The sequence below is a fragment of the Scyliorhinus torazame genome, chromosome 10, assembly GCF_047496885.1.
Source record: "Scyliorhinus torazame isolate Kashiwa2021f chromosome 10, sScyTor2.1, whole genome shotgun sequence".
Lineage (NCBI taxonomy): Eukaryota > Metazoa > Chordata > Chondrichthyes > Carcharhiniformes > Scyliorhinidae > Scyliorhinus > Scyliorhinus torazame.
The window spans coordinates 52,145,176-52,159,370 of NC_092716.1; the positions used below are offsets into that span (position 1 = coordinate 52,145,176).

Genomic DNA, 14,195 nt, shown 5'->3' on the forward strand with positions numbered 1-14,195 from the left:
CCGAGACAGGTTTAGATACCTGCGGATTCAGATAGCAAGGGAATGGGCAATGCTACATAAGTGGAATCTAACAAAGCTGGTGGATGAAGTCAGGGAGGATCTGAAGAGAGACACACTGCATTTGACTCTGGCAGGGACTGTCCAAGTGGTTGAACAGTTTGGCGAGGTTCCTGTTCATATTCCAGACACTTCCGATCTTTGTGCTGAAGGGCTTCTTTCGAAAACTGGATATGATTATCTCAGACTTTGTATGGGCAGGAAAGGTGCCAAGGGTTAAGAGAACTCTGTTACAGAAACAGAGTTAGAAAGGAGGGTTGGTACTGCCGAACTTGCTGCATCATTACTCAGCGGCGAACGTGGAGAAGGTGAAGCGGTGGTGGGAAGGAGAGGGCGCAGAATGGGTTAGGATGGATGAAGAATTCTGTAGGAGACGCAGCTTGAGAGCTATGGTGACAGCGGCATTGCCAATGGCGTCAAGGAAATACACGGAGAGCCCGGTGATGCAGTCCACAGTAAAGGTCTGGAACCAGCTGAGGAGACATTTCAGAATAGAAGGGATGTTGACGTTGATGCCATTGTGCAAAATCTACGAGTTCGAATGGGGGGGACGGGAGGGGAGAAGATATGTATTGGAAGTGTAAAGAAGTGGGGCTGGTTAGGGATCTGTACCTGGAAGAGGGTTTTGCAGTATAGAGGAACTGAAGGAGAGGGTAGAGCTCCCGAGAGAAAGTGAGATTAGGTACCTGTAGTTAAGGGACTTCGCGCGGAAGGTTTGGAAAGAGTTCCCCAGGTTACCGAGGTACACCCTGCTGGTGCGACTGTTGTTTCCGGATGTGGAAGGGAGGGCAGGATCGGGGACATACATGGGTGGCTAAGAGAGCAGTGAGGTGAAGATTAAGGAGAAGTGGGAGGGTGAGCAGGGAGGGGAGATAAACTGGGAAGTATACGAAGGGTAAATGGAACCTCCTTGTGCGCAAGGATGAGCCTGATGCAGTTCAAGGTGGTACACAGTTTATATATGACTCAGGCAAGAATGAGTGATTTCTTCCAGTGGGTGCAGACGAGTGTGAGAAGTGTGGCGGGGCCCAGCGAATCATAAGAACATAAGAACTAGGAACAGGAGTAGGCCATCTGGCCCCTCGAGCCTGCTCCAGTCTCTTCCACGCCGCACCCTCCTCTTCTCCCATCCACTTACTCACCATTGAGATATTGGCGGCCCAGTAGTACTCACTTAGGCTCGGTAGTGCCAGCCCCCCCCCCTATCCCTACTACGTTGTAAGAATCCCTTCCTCACTCTCGGGGTCTTCCCGGCCCACACAAAACTCATGATACTCTTTTCAATCCTTTTGAAAAAAGCCTTCGTGATCACCACCGGGAGGCACTGAAACACAAAGAGGAATCTCGGGAGGACTACCATTTTAACCGCCTGCACCCTCCCTGCCAATGACAGGGACACCATGTCCCATCTCTTGAAGTCCTCCTCCATTTGTTCCACCAATCGCGTTAAATTTAACCGATGCAATGTAGCCCAATTCTTGGCTATCTGGATCCCCAAGTAACGAAAGTCCCTCGTTACCTTCCTCAACGGTAAATCCTCTATTTCTCTGCTCCGCTCCCCTGGATGCACCACAAACAACTCACTTTTCCCCATGTTCAGTTTATATCCCGAAAATTCTCCAAACTCCCAAAGTGTCTGCATTATCTCTGGCATCCCCTCCGCCGGGTCCGCTACATATAACAACAAATCATCCGCATACAGAGATACCCGGTGTTCTTCTCCTCCTCTGAGTACTCCCCTCCACTTCCTGGGACCCCTCAATGCTATTGCCAGGGGCTCAATCGCCAGTGCAAACAATAACGGGGACAGAGGGCATCCCTGCCTTGTCCCTCTATGGAGCCGAAAGTATGCAGATCCCCATCCATTCGTGACCACACTCGCCATCGGGGCCCTATACAACAGCTGTACCCATCTAACATACTCATCTCCAAAACCAAATCTCCTCAGCACCTCCCACAAATAATCCCACTCCACTCTATCAAATGCTTTCTCGGCATCCATCGCCACCACTATCTCCGCTTCCCCCTCTGGTGGGGGCATCATCATTACCCCTAGCAGCCTCCGTATATTCGTATTCAGCTGTCTCCCCATCACAAACCCAGTTTGGTCCTCGTGGACCACCCCCGGGACACAGTCCTCTATCCTCATTGCCATTACCTTGGCCAGAATCTTAGCGTCTACATTTAGGAGGGAAATAGGTCTATAGGACCCGCATTGCAGCGGGTCCTTTTCCTTCTTTAGGAGAAGCGATAACGTTGCTTCAGACATACTCGGGGGCAGCTGTCCCCTTTCCTTTGCCTCATTAAAGGTCCTCATCAGTAGCGGGGCGAGCAAGTCCACATATTTCCTATAAAATTCAACTGGAAATCCATCCGGTCCCGGAGCCTTCCCCGCCTGCATGCTCCTAATTCCTTTCACTACTTCCTCTATTTCGATCTGTGCTCCCAGTCCCACCCTCTCCTGCTCCTCCACCTTAGGAAATTCCAGCTGGTCCAGAAAGCCCATCATTCTCTCCCTCCCATCCGGGGGTTGAGCTTCGTATAATCTTTTATAAAATGCCTTGAACACTCCATTCACTCTCTCCGTTCCCCGCTCCATCTCTCCTTCCTCATCCCTCACTCCCCCTATTTCCCTCGCTGCTCCCCTTTTCCTCAATTGGTGGGCCAGTAACCTGCTCGCCTTCTCCCCATATTCGTACTGTACACCCTGTGCCTTCCTCCACTGTGCCTCTGCAGTACCCGTTGTCAGCAAGTCAAATTCTACGTGTAGCCTTTGCCTCTCCCTGTACAGTCCCTCCTCCGGTGCCTCCGCATATTGCCTGCCCACCCTCAGAAGTTCTTGCAGCAACCGCTCCCGTTCCCTACTCTCCTGCTTTCCTTTATGTGCCCTTATTGATATCAGCTCCCCTCTAACCACTGCCTTCAGCGCCTCCCAGACCACTCCCACCTGGACCTCCCCATTATCATTGAGTTCCAAGTACTTTTCAATGCACCCCCTCACCCTTAGACACACCCCCTCATCTGCCATTAGTCCCATGTCCATTCTCCAGGATGGGCGCCCTTCTGTTTCCTCCCCTATCTCCAAGTCCACCCAGTGTGGAGCGTGATCCGAAATGGCTATAGCCGTATACTCCGTTCCCCTCACCTTCGGGATCAACGCCCTTCCCAAAACGAAAAAGTCTATTCGCGAATAGACTTTGTGGACATAGGAGAAAAACGAAAACTCCTTACTCCTAGGTCTGCTAAATCTCCACGGGTCTACTCCTCCCATCTGCTCCATAAAATCTTTAAGCACCTTGGCTGCTGCCGGCCTCCTTCCAGTCCTGGACCTCTACCTGTCCAGCCCTGGTTCCAACACCGTATTGAAATCTCCCCCCATTACCAACTTTCCCACCTCTAGGTCCGGGATGCGTCCTAGCATACGCCTCATAAAATTGGCATCATCCCAGTTCGGGGCATATACGTTTACCAAAACCACAGTCTCCCCCTGTAATTTGCCACTCACCATCACGTATCTGCCCCCGCTATCCGCCACTATAGTCTTTGCCTCAAACATTACCCGCTTCCCCACTAATATAGCCACCCCCCTGTTTTTCGCATCTAGCCCCGAATGAAACACCTGCCCCACCCATCCTTTGCGTAGTCTAACCTGGTCTATCAGTTTCAAGTGCGTCTCCTGTAACATAACCACGTCTGCCTTAAGTTTCTTAAGGTGTGCAGTACCCTTGCCCTTTTTATTGGCCCATTCAGCCCTCTCACATTCCACGTGATCAGCCGGGTTGGGGGGCTTTTTACCCCCCCCCATGTCGATTAGCCATCCCCTTTTTCCAGCTCCTCCCCCGGTTCCCACGCAGCTGTGTCCCCCCCAGGCGGTGCCCTCCCGCCCACCCCACCCCATACCAGCTCCCCCCTCTCCCCAGCAGCAGCAACCCAATAATCCCCCCCCCCCCCCGCTAGATCCCCCACTAGCGTAGTTACACCCCCCATGTTACTCCCAGAAGTCAGCAAACTCTGGCCGACCTCGGCTTCCCCCCGTGACCTCGGCTCGCACCGTGCGACGCCCCCTCCTTCCTGCTTCCCTATTCCCGCCATGATTATCATAGCGCGGGAACCAAGCCCGCGCTTCCCCCTTGGCCCCGCCCCCAATAGCCAATGCCCCATCTCCTCCACCTCCTTTCCTCCCCCACCACCACCTGTGGAAGAGAGAAAAGTTACCACATCGCAGGATTAATAACATAAAACTCCTCTTTCCCCCCTTTTTACCCCCCTCTTCGCCCCCCATACTCGCCCCACCACTTTGTTTCAAACGTTCTTTTTAATAACCCGATCATTCCAATTTTTCTTCCACGATAAAAGTCCACGCCTCATCCGCCGTCTCAAAGTAGTGGTGCCTCCCTTGGTATGTGACCCACAGTCTTGCCGGTTGCAGCATCCCGAATTTTATCTTCTTTTTGTGAAGCACCGCCTTGGCCCGATTAAAGCTCGCCCTCCTTCTCGTCACCTCCGCACTCCAGTCTTGGTATACGCGGATCACCGCGTTCTCCCACTTACTGCTCCGAGTTTTCTTTGCCCATCTAAGGACCATCTCTCTGTCCTTGAAACGGAGGAATCTCACCACTATGGCTCTAGGAATTTCTCCTGCTCTCGGTCCTCGCGCCATCACTCGGTATGCTCCCTCCACCTCCAGCGGGCCCGCCGGGGCCTCCGCTCCCATTAACGAGTGCAACATCGTGCTCACATATGCCCCGACGTCCGCTCCCTCCGCACCTTCAGGAAGACCAAGAATCCTTAAGTTATTCCACCTCGCGTTGTTCTCCAGCACCTCCAGTCTTTCCACACATCGTTTATGGTGTGCCTCGTGCATCTCTGTCTTCACCACCAGGCCCTGTATGTCGTCCTCATTCTCGGCAGCCTTTGCCTTCACGACCCGAAGCTCCCGCTCCTGGGTCTTTTGCTCATCCTTTAGCCCTTCGATCGCCTGTAATATCGGGGCCAACAGCTCTTTCTTCATTTCCTTTTTGAGTTCTTCCACACAGCATTTCAAGAACTCGTGTTGTTCAGGGCCCCATATTAAACTGCCACCTTCCGACGCCATCTTGGTTTTTGCTTGCCTTCCTTGCCGCTGCTCTAAGGGATCCACTGCAATCCGGCCACTTTCCCCTCCTTTTTCCATCCGTATCCAGGGGGGATTCCCTTCTGGTTTACCGCACAGCGTTTTTAGCCGTTAAAATTGCCGTTGGGGCTCCTATTAAGAGCCCAAAAGTCCGTTCCACCGGGAGCTGCAGAAACGTGCGACTTAGCTGGTCATCGCCGAACCCGGAAGTCCTCTCTCCCAATTCTAATGGTGCTCCCTCCTCCTATTGTCCCCAGCGACTGGCATGCCCAGCCCATCGAGAAACTGTTTCATCCCCGAGTCCCCGTCGGGGGGGCTCGGAGGTGTACAGCACCTGGTAGAAGTCCTCGAATGCTTCATTTACCTTTGTTGGTTCGGCTACCAGTCCTCCTTTGCTATCCTTCACCCCCGCTATCACCCTCGTGGCTGCCTGCTTTCTCATCTGGTGAGCCAGCAGGAGGCTGACTTTGTCTCCATGTTCGTAGAAGGTCCCCCGTGTCTGGCATGTGATGTTTTCTGTCAGATCTTGGCGGTCAGGAGGACCATATCCAACCTCCTTGGCGGGCGTGGGCATGGCCCAACTCAAACCTCACATCCCTGTAGTGTGGAGCATGGTCAGAGATCACTATTGCAGAGTATTCCGCCCTAACTATCCCTGGAAGCATCAATTTCCCCCATACAGGCAGCATGGTGGCATAGTGGTTAGCACTATGGCTTCACAACGCCAGGGTCGATTCCTGGCTTGGGTCACTGTCTGCATGTTCTCCCCGTGTCTGCGTGGGTTTCCTCCGGGTGCTCCGGTTTCCTCTCACAAGTCCCAAAAGACGCGCTGTTAGGTCATTTGGACATTCTGAATTCTCCCTCTGTGTACCCGAACAGGCGCCAGAATGTGGCAACTCGGGACATTTCATAGTAATTTCATTGCAGTGTTAACGTAAGCCTATATGTGACAATAAAGATTATTATACAAAGAAGTCGATAGGTTATAGGCATTGGACACTTGTGAAAAAAACAAGAACTCCTTCTCACCCAGGTGCATGAACCTCCATTGGACCACCGCCCCCATCTGCTCCATAAATGTCCCTACCTCTCTAGCCAGGTTTGCCATTTTCCCCATTTTGGGGTTTAACCTGCCCATCAGTGGGTCCTGTACACAGTTAAAAGTCCCTCTCCATGATCAGTCGGTGCGTATCTATGTCGGGGATTTCCATCATGGTCTTCTTTACATATTCAGTGTCATCCGGGTTGGGCGGGTACACATTAACTAGGACCACCAGTGCGCCGTTCAGGACACTGCTGACCATGACGTACCATCCCCCGAGTCCGTAACCACCTTTGTCGCTTTAAATGCCGTCCTCTTGCTCAGTAGTATGGCTACATCCCTAGCTCTAGTCCCGTAACATGAATGGCAGGTCTGTCCCACCTATTCCTTTCTTATCCGCAATCTGTCCTTCTCCTTCATGTGCGTCTCTTGGAGGAAGACGATGTTGGATTTCATACTTTTTAGGTGGGCGAAGACTCTGGATCTTTTCACTGGGCCGTTAAGTCCCTTGACATTCCAGGTGACTATTCTGATGGAGGTTTTTTGTCCCCTCCATCCTGCAGGATCAACCATACTTACTCTCTGGATGCGCCCCTACATTCCAGGGTTTCTCTTTGTTAAGGAGCCATCTCAAATGGCCGTGGTCACCGTACTGCCCATGAGGCCGGGCCGCCCGACATGGCCACCAACTGTGTGTACGCCATGTCAGTGAGCCCCTGCACTCCGGGGTTTCCCTTTGTATAGGGATCCTCGGAAGTGGCTGCTTGCGTTGTCATCTTGTTCCACGTTTTAGGAGGAACTTCTTCACCCAAAGGGTTGTGAATCTATGGAATTCCTTGCCCAGTGAAGCAGTAGAGGCTCCTTCATTAAATGTTTTTAAGATAAAGATAGATAGTTTTTTGAAGAATAAAGAGATTAAGGGTTATGGTTTTCGGGCTGGAAAGTGGAGCGGAATCCACAAAAGATCAGCCATGATCTCATTGAATGGTGGAGCAGGCTCAAGGGGCCAGGTGGCCTACTCCTGCTCCTAGTTCTTATGTTTCCACAAGTGGCCTGTTGAAGACAGTCTAGAGCCCTTTCCCCCCTCCCCTGCAATTTTGTTCCCCCCCTGCGGTTTTGTTATACTTTCCTTTATGACACCAATAAAACATTGCACAATCTATTTTCGGTAAAACAGATCTCAACGGAAAATGCCACACCCAGAAGCATAATTCAGGCCATAGACCCATTTCATAGTTTCCTTTCTGTATCTGCTACCTCCTTAGGCAGCTTCAGAAACATTTCTCTCTGAAAAGTACTGCCTTACAGAAACTCGGCTGTTGATTGATCTACCCTCCCATGAATGCCACCAAAAGAACTAAAAAGAGATATTTAATATTACTTTTTCAGAATGAGAGAGTTCCTTCTAACATTTGTATCATCCAGTCTCCTAACCTTGTCTTAGTCTCCACTATAGGGACCTTTTCAGTACAAATCCATCAATGTGACACAGTTGACACCCCTTATCTAGTATCTCAGAATACACACAAAACTCCAACTATCAAAGTCCCCTTGCTTTTCTTCTCTTATTGATTTATCTTCATGTTTATTGGCAGTCACCAAAACTTCATGATTATATGGTCTTCCCTCCTAGTTCTGTTGTGAGATTGTTTCTTTGTGTAATCTACTCAAGCTCTGGCCTCTACATGCATTTTGGTTCGAGTTGATATTGTCGTCTTGCACAATTATTCAACCTTTCTTTGATATGTGATTGTTTTCTGATGCAAGAGTTACTTCCAGACCCATTGTTGGTGCTTGCAATAAACATTTTTATTCACCATTCTTTCACCCCATTCTGCTAGTCCATGACTATATCATTGTCCTGAACATTAAACCAATATTTAAACTTGCCAGTAGCTTTATCTACATGCCCCACAACTGTCACATTCCACCATTCACTAGACCTCCCTAGAATGTATATCACCCGAGTACCACCTTTGAACAATTGGACTTTGAATGTGATACCTCTGTCCAGTGTCACATCACCACACAAATACCACCAACCAGCTACTAATTTACAAAACATCCCAAAACGCATAAGCAGTTGACATACAAGGTGTCCGTTTATTTCTATCAGTTGATAAAAGTCCAAGATGTTGTCTTTAATTCTGCTTAATTATGAGGAACGAACCATATCAGGTAACATTTTAATCAATCTATTCAAAATACATGTACTATTCAGCTCTGCACAGTTAAATGAGCCGTGTCAAACACATTCAACACAGGACTGGAGCTACTTGTGCCCAGTATAATTTGTTTGGATTCATCATTATTTTTATCCTCATTCTGTCAGGGGTCATTTTGAGGGCCCTGCATCTCCACTTTGGGAAGTTCATTGCATAATGATGCTTTGAAACACACCTAAACATCTGTTAATTGTTCCTTGGGTATTCCAGGGATTAGCTTGCCTATTATTGTTGTTCCAATTTTGTCTTCTGTTGTAATAGCCAGATCTACTAAAGGTGCTTTCATCTTCATTTGATCTGTCTTTAACTCTTCCATTGTATTGTTTCGTGCACCAAGTATCTGGACCAGTTTGAAATCTGGCATTCATTGTTTTCTATTCTTTGTGTTATGATGGAATGTCCCATTTATTCCATGAAGACTGAAGAAAATGACAGCTTCTGTAGGAATTCTTTCAAAGCAGCAGAAATCTAATCCAAAAAGGTCTCCCTCTTGGAGAATCAAACACCAGTTAGAATCAGGAGCCAGACCATGAAACACTTCAGCATAACCCAGCAATTTAAACATTGGTACTGATCCAAGGATTTCCAAATTGAATTTTGTCAATCGATTATACATGTCCATGATATATGAGCATACATACAAAGAAACAATTAGAAGGAGTAGGTTATTCAGCCCCTTAAATCTGCTTCACCATTCAATAAGATCATGGCTGGTCCGATTGTGGCCTCAACTCCACATTCCGACTACCCCCGATAACCTTTGACTCCCTTGTTAGTCAAGAATCTATCTACCTCTGCCTTATAAAAATGCATTGACCCCGCCTCCATCGTTCTCTGCGGAAGAGAGTTCCAAAGATTCACAACTCTCTTAAAAGAAAAGTTTATTCGCACTCACACCCAGTTTTCTCATCTTCCTCCATGCATTGACCATCTGTTTTCCTGAAATCTATCAAAGGCTAATCATGCCTCATGGTCATATAACAGATCATCTTTCTTGTGACCCTCCTCAAGGAACTCTGATAGAAGACCCAAACCTTCTAGCCAAATGGTGGGCGTCTGGCTCACAAAATACTTTACGTTGTAGGCTTTTTCTGTAAGAAGTGGCATGACCAACACCATACCTTGTTTCCTTCTTGATAGGGACATAACCTGGCTCCACATATTCACTTCAGTCTATTGGTCATATTGTTCAGACTGAGAACATTAAACAATATTCATAGTGCAACAATTTATAGTTGCTTTCTGCCATTTTCCACAATGGTTAATAGAATGTAGTTTCTGTCTGCTTTTACCTTGGGTTCTAATCTTCAGCTTTAGGCAACTATTCAATGCCACCAAGTTCAACTCCAGAAAACCAGGTAAAGGATAGAGCTGGAGCCAATCTTCATACACCTTTATACTTATTTACAGTTCAAGTATACATCTCCTAACCCAACAGCCACAATTTTAGTCTGTGTCCATAGGGGCACAAGTGAATTCCCAGTTCATGCCTACCACCTGCATACAATTAATATTAATAAATCCGCAATTCACACAGGCAGAGTGGGGAGTCTAAATCAAGTTTTAGCTGTGCAAGAGTAAAAGACAAATCAAAGAAAATGGCAAAAAATAATTTTGGGGAAAAAAACTAAAGAAAATAAGAAAGGCTACCATGTGTGTTTTTATTCCTTTGTGGTATGGCATGGTTAACCCGTATCAGTGTTGGGTTTGGATTAATTCATATTACATGACCCCCTGGACCCATCAGCGAGGTAACAAGCTCAATACAGTATTGGGCATATAATTATATGCATGATTTACAGACAATTTTCAGCCTATAGAATATCCAATGCTAAAGGTTAAACCAAATAACTACCCATTGTATAAATCAGGGAGAAAAAAGTTCAAAATTAAAACAACAGATAATATGCCTACTTAAAAAAAGACAATCCTTCCAACAGCTTTTTTGTTCACTCATTCAATATGTATTATTTATTGATTTGGCCCTCTTACCTGGATAGTAGAAAACCACAAATCATTTTCGTGCAAAGTTGCAACATAAACTGAGGTGAGAAGTCCTAAGAAAATTGCCATAAGTCCACCAACGAGAAAGGTTATATGCTTCACTGCCACTGGACCTATGGAATTACATACTAAATTACAGAAAAATAAACCAATTATGTTCAATAAGCTACTTGTTAGAACACTCAGTTCAGTATTTTTGTTGCATTATTGTTAGAAATGACTTGGAATGTTAAACAAAGCTGATCCGAGTTATATTAGGTATCCCCGTAACCAAGTAACCCCACCTAACCTTTTGGACACTAAGGGGCAATCCACCTAATCTGCACATCTTTGGACTGTGGGAAGAAACTGGAGCACCCGGAGGAAGCCCATGCAGACACGGAAAGTGCAGACTCCAGGCAGACAGTCACCCGAGGCTGGAAGTGAACCCAGGTCCCTGGAGCTGTGAGGCAGCAGTGCTAACCACTGTGCCGCCATGCCGCCCATGTTGTAGTCTGAAGCTATGGAAGTGATAGTAGACACTCCAACTTTCTTTCCATCACATGGTTGACTAGTAATCTGTCCTAACCTTACCACTGGCATGCATTGAAAGGATTTAATGATTGATAATCAATCTGTTTGGCCCCATTATGAATGTACCTTCCTTGGCCACCAAGTCCTGGGGTGGGATTCAAACACAGAGCTACTGACTCAGGGTCAGGGATGCAATGCTCTGCAACACAAGACTTCCCCAATTTTTAATTTTTTTAGACTTCCCCAATTTATGCTAATTCTTTACTAATTCACAATCCTTTGCCCCTGGGATCTGACCCAGCAAATATCTCTTTTATTAAACTGATATGTGTGGGGAATATTTTATTCTTTTTAAGGTTTTAAGATTTTAATAATCCTTGTATGCTTTCCTTATTCCTTTCTTAACATCTTTCCTTATTTCATCAAGGTCCTTATTTCACAGACCTTTAAACCCCATAAGTCAGCTTCTTCAACATTAAAGAAAATGCTCAAATTTATTCAAGTGGCGAGTGTCTGGATCAAGCTGCCAGAGGCAGTAGTAGAGGCAGGTACAATTTAGTCTTTTAAAAAGCATTTGGACAGTTATATGGGAAAGCTGGGTATAGAGGGTTAGGGACCAAATGCGGGCAATTGGAACTAGTTTAGTGGTAAAAATAGGGCGGCATGGACAAGTTGGGCCAAAAGGCCTGTTTTCATGCTGTAAACCTCTATAACTCCATGACTCTAAGCATTTGTGGAGAGAGTAACAGAGACCGGATTTTATGTTTGCAAATTTGGACTGCTGCCATCTCATGTGTGTGTAAAATCCGGAATGATGTCAGGTCATGAACCCAGCATCAACATGCCGGTTTCCCATAATACAGCCCATCTGCCATTTTAAAAAAATTAAAAGGGCAACTAGGTTTGTTAACAAGCCAATTGACCTGAATATTAAGCTAACTATGTTATAATGCAGTTGGCATGGGCAGAAGGGCTGAATGGGAAGTACATCTTGCATCATCGGAGGTGAAAATGCATGGAGGATATATCTTTAAGGGTGTACTACCAGCACTCCACCAGATCCCCCCGCCCCACAAGATAATAGCCCCCTCTTCATGCCTCCTGTCAGGCCTCTGAAAACCCACTCCCATCCCTAGGGTGCCAGATCCCTCCCTGCCCAAAAATCTCACTATTGCTTGCTTCATCATGGAACTGCTTGCAGTCCCAGGAGTGACTACTGCTGAGTTCTGGAATTGCTAGAGCTGCCTGCAAACCTGAGGGGTGGGACATTCCATTCTGCTGTTTGTGTATGCCCTGGCAACATGTCGTGGGCGGTGTTTTAAGTCAGGTGGTGGCCCAGCAATATGCCATCCCCTGCCTGTAAAATCCAGCCTACAGTTAGTATTTCAGATCTTTCACCAGAACTTGAACATTCTTGTGAATGGGCATCAAGCTGAAACATCGGGTGGGATTTTCTGCACTCCCAAGGTGTTTCACGGTGGCAGAGGCTGCCCATTATTGGTTGCTGGCTACAACTTCTGGTCCTGCCACTGTCTATGCGCCCCCTTCCCGCCCCCCCCCCCCCCCCCCCCCCCCCAGCCACCAGGAAACGTGTGGCATGGGTTCACCGTTGGTGAATCGAGAAGATCCTGCCGGCGAGAACGGCTGGAAAATTTATGTCCATGAACTCTGTTTCTCTCTCCACAGATGCTGCCAGACCTGCTAAATGGTTCAAGAATTTTCAAATTTTATTTCAGATGTCCAACATCTGCAGTATCTCATTATTTCAATTTCAGTTTGTTTCTAACTTGTTTTTCATTCAAAACAAGTCAGAAATGTAAGTCTCCTTTTTATGTCCCTTTTTTATTGACAGTATAGTGGCAATTTCCCATTACATTTCACCTAATTTCTTGTATCTCTAAAAATATCCAATCCGGTCAATAAATGTTCGCTCTTTTGTCCCCACCTTAAATTTGATCATATTATTTATGGTCATTACTGCCAAGGCACTCATCCATATTCATCTATCTGACGTATTTTATTGGTCCTAACTATATGTAGCCACGCCTCCCCACTTGTACCTATATTAAAATATTGTTTGACGAAAGAACCATGAACACATTAATTAATTTGATTCTCTATTCACTGTTTCCCTGTATCAATAAATCGGAGTGGAAGGGAAACATCGCCACCTTGGGGTCTTCTAAACAAATTAGTGACTGATTGGTCTTCCCTTTATTAACTGACATTCAAAAAGGTAGTTACTAAAACCTGGTTCCAAGTAATTCATAAGAAAACTGCATTACTGTATCAACGTGTGAAAAGCCTACCGGTTAATGGCTTTATTTTGGGTTGTTCATTTTCCTGTTGTTTTGGTCCTTCTTCGGTGCCTTTCGTTGTCTTTCTTCGTTTCAAAAATGTCATGGTTTAGCTTGCACCGCTCCTTGGAGATTACCGATTTCTGAAAACAGTGATTATAAATATTAATTATATATTTCATCACATAAAATCTAACATTTCAGTTCAGCATCGATTGCAATCTAGTGGACTGATAACTATGTCTTTCACGTTTGCGCTGACAATAGTAGGAGGGGAAAGTATTTACTATTAAGGCGAACATCCATTAGTCAGGAATCTAGGATCTTTATTCCCGGCGACCCTACTTCACTGACAGTAAAAATAAGGCCCCGATAATGATGGGAGTGAGCTAGAGGCAGCAACAGACCGAAGCCAAATGCTGTTGACCCCTGAAAATGTCATCCTTTATTTGTGCAGTCCCATCCAAGGCCAGTTATTCCTGTTCCAATTGAAGTGGTCACTATTGCAATTGTCGGAGCTGTGGCTGCCAATTTGTGCACAGCAAGCTCCCATACAATGTGATTATGACGAGTCATAACAATAAAAATTAGTTATATTTAGGGATAAATATTGGCCAAGACGCCGCGGGGAAAGTCCCTTGCCGCCGCCGCCCCTTTTCGGACTAGTGCCATGAGGTCTCTTTCCATCCACCTGGGAGGGTGGCCGGGGCCTCGGGTTAACATATCATCAGTAAGAGCGTTACCCACCCGCAAAGCGCGGGCTGACAGCGGATTCCAGCGCCCGCGCTGAGCTGGACGGACAGCCTCCGGCGGCTCCAACTCGACAAAAACCTCTGACACCCAACTCTACCACAGAGAATCAAATACTGGGAGCGGAATGTCCATCCACAAGCGACATTTTGGGAACCAGTGCACCAGATTCTGCTTCCGGGTCGGAGGTCCGC

The 14,195-nt window shown here is 46.9% G+C and overlaps 1 protein-coding gene across 3 annotated transcripts in view; it reads right to left on the reverse strand.

Annotated features, from left to right (window-relative positions):
- Window positions 1-14,195, reverse strand: part of dpy19l3 (dpy-19 like C-mannosyltransferase 3) — a 162,316-nt gene that overhangs the window by 147,829 nt on the left and 292 nt on the right. Inside the window, exons 1-3 of one of the 3 annotated variants that reach the window (XM_072518121.1) lie at window positions 13,999-14,178; window positions 13,264-13,394; window positions 10,430-10,554 (exon numbers count right to left, since the gene is read on the reverse strand). In XM_072518121.1, the coding sequence (XP_072374222.1) occupies window positions 10,430-10,554; window positions 13,264-13,357 (219 nt within the window). In that variant the 5' untranslated portion in view covers window positions 13,358-13,394; window positions 13,999-14,178. Of the gene's footprint in view, window positions 1-10,429; window positions 10,570-13,263; window positions 13,395-13,998; window positions 14,179-14,195 lie in introns of those variants that run through there. The other 2 variants (XM_072518119.1, XM_072518120.1) reach the window with 2 other exon arrangements.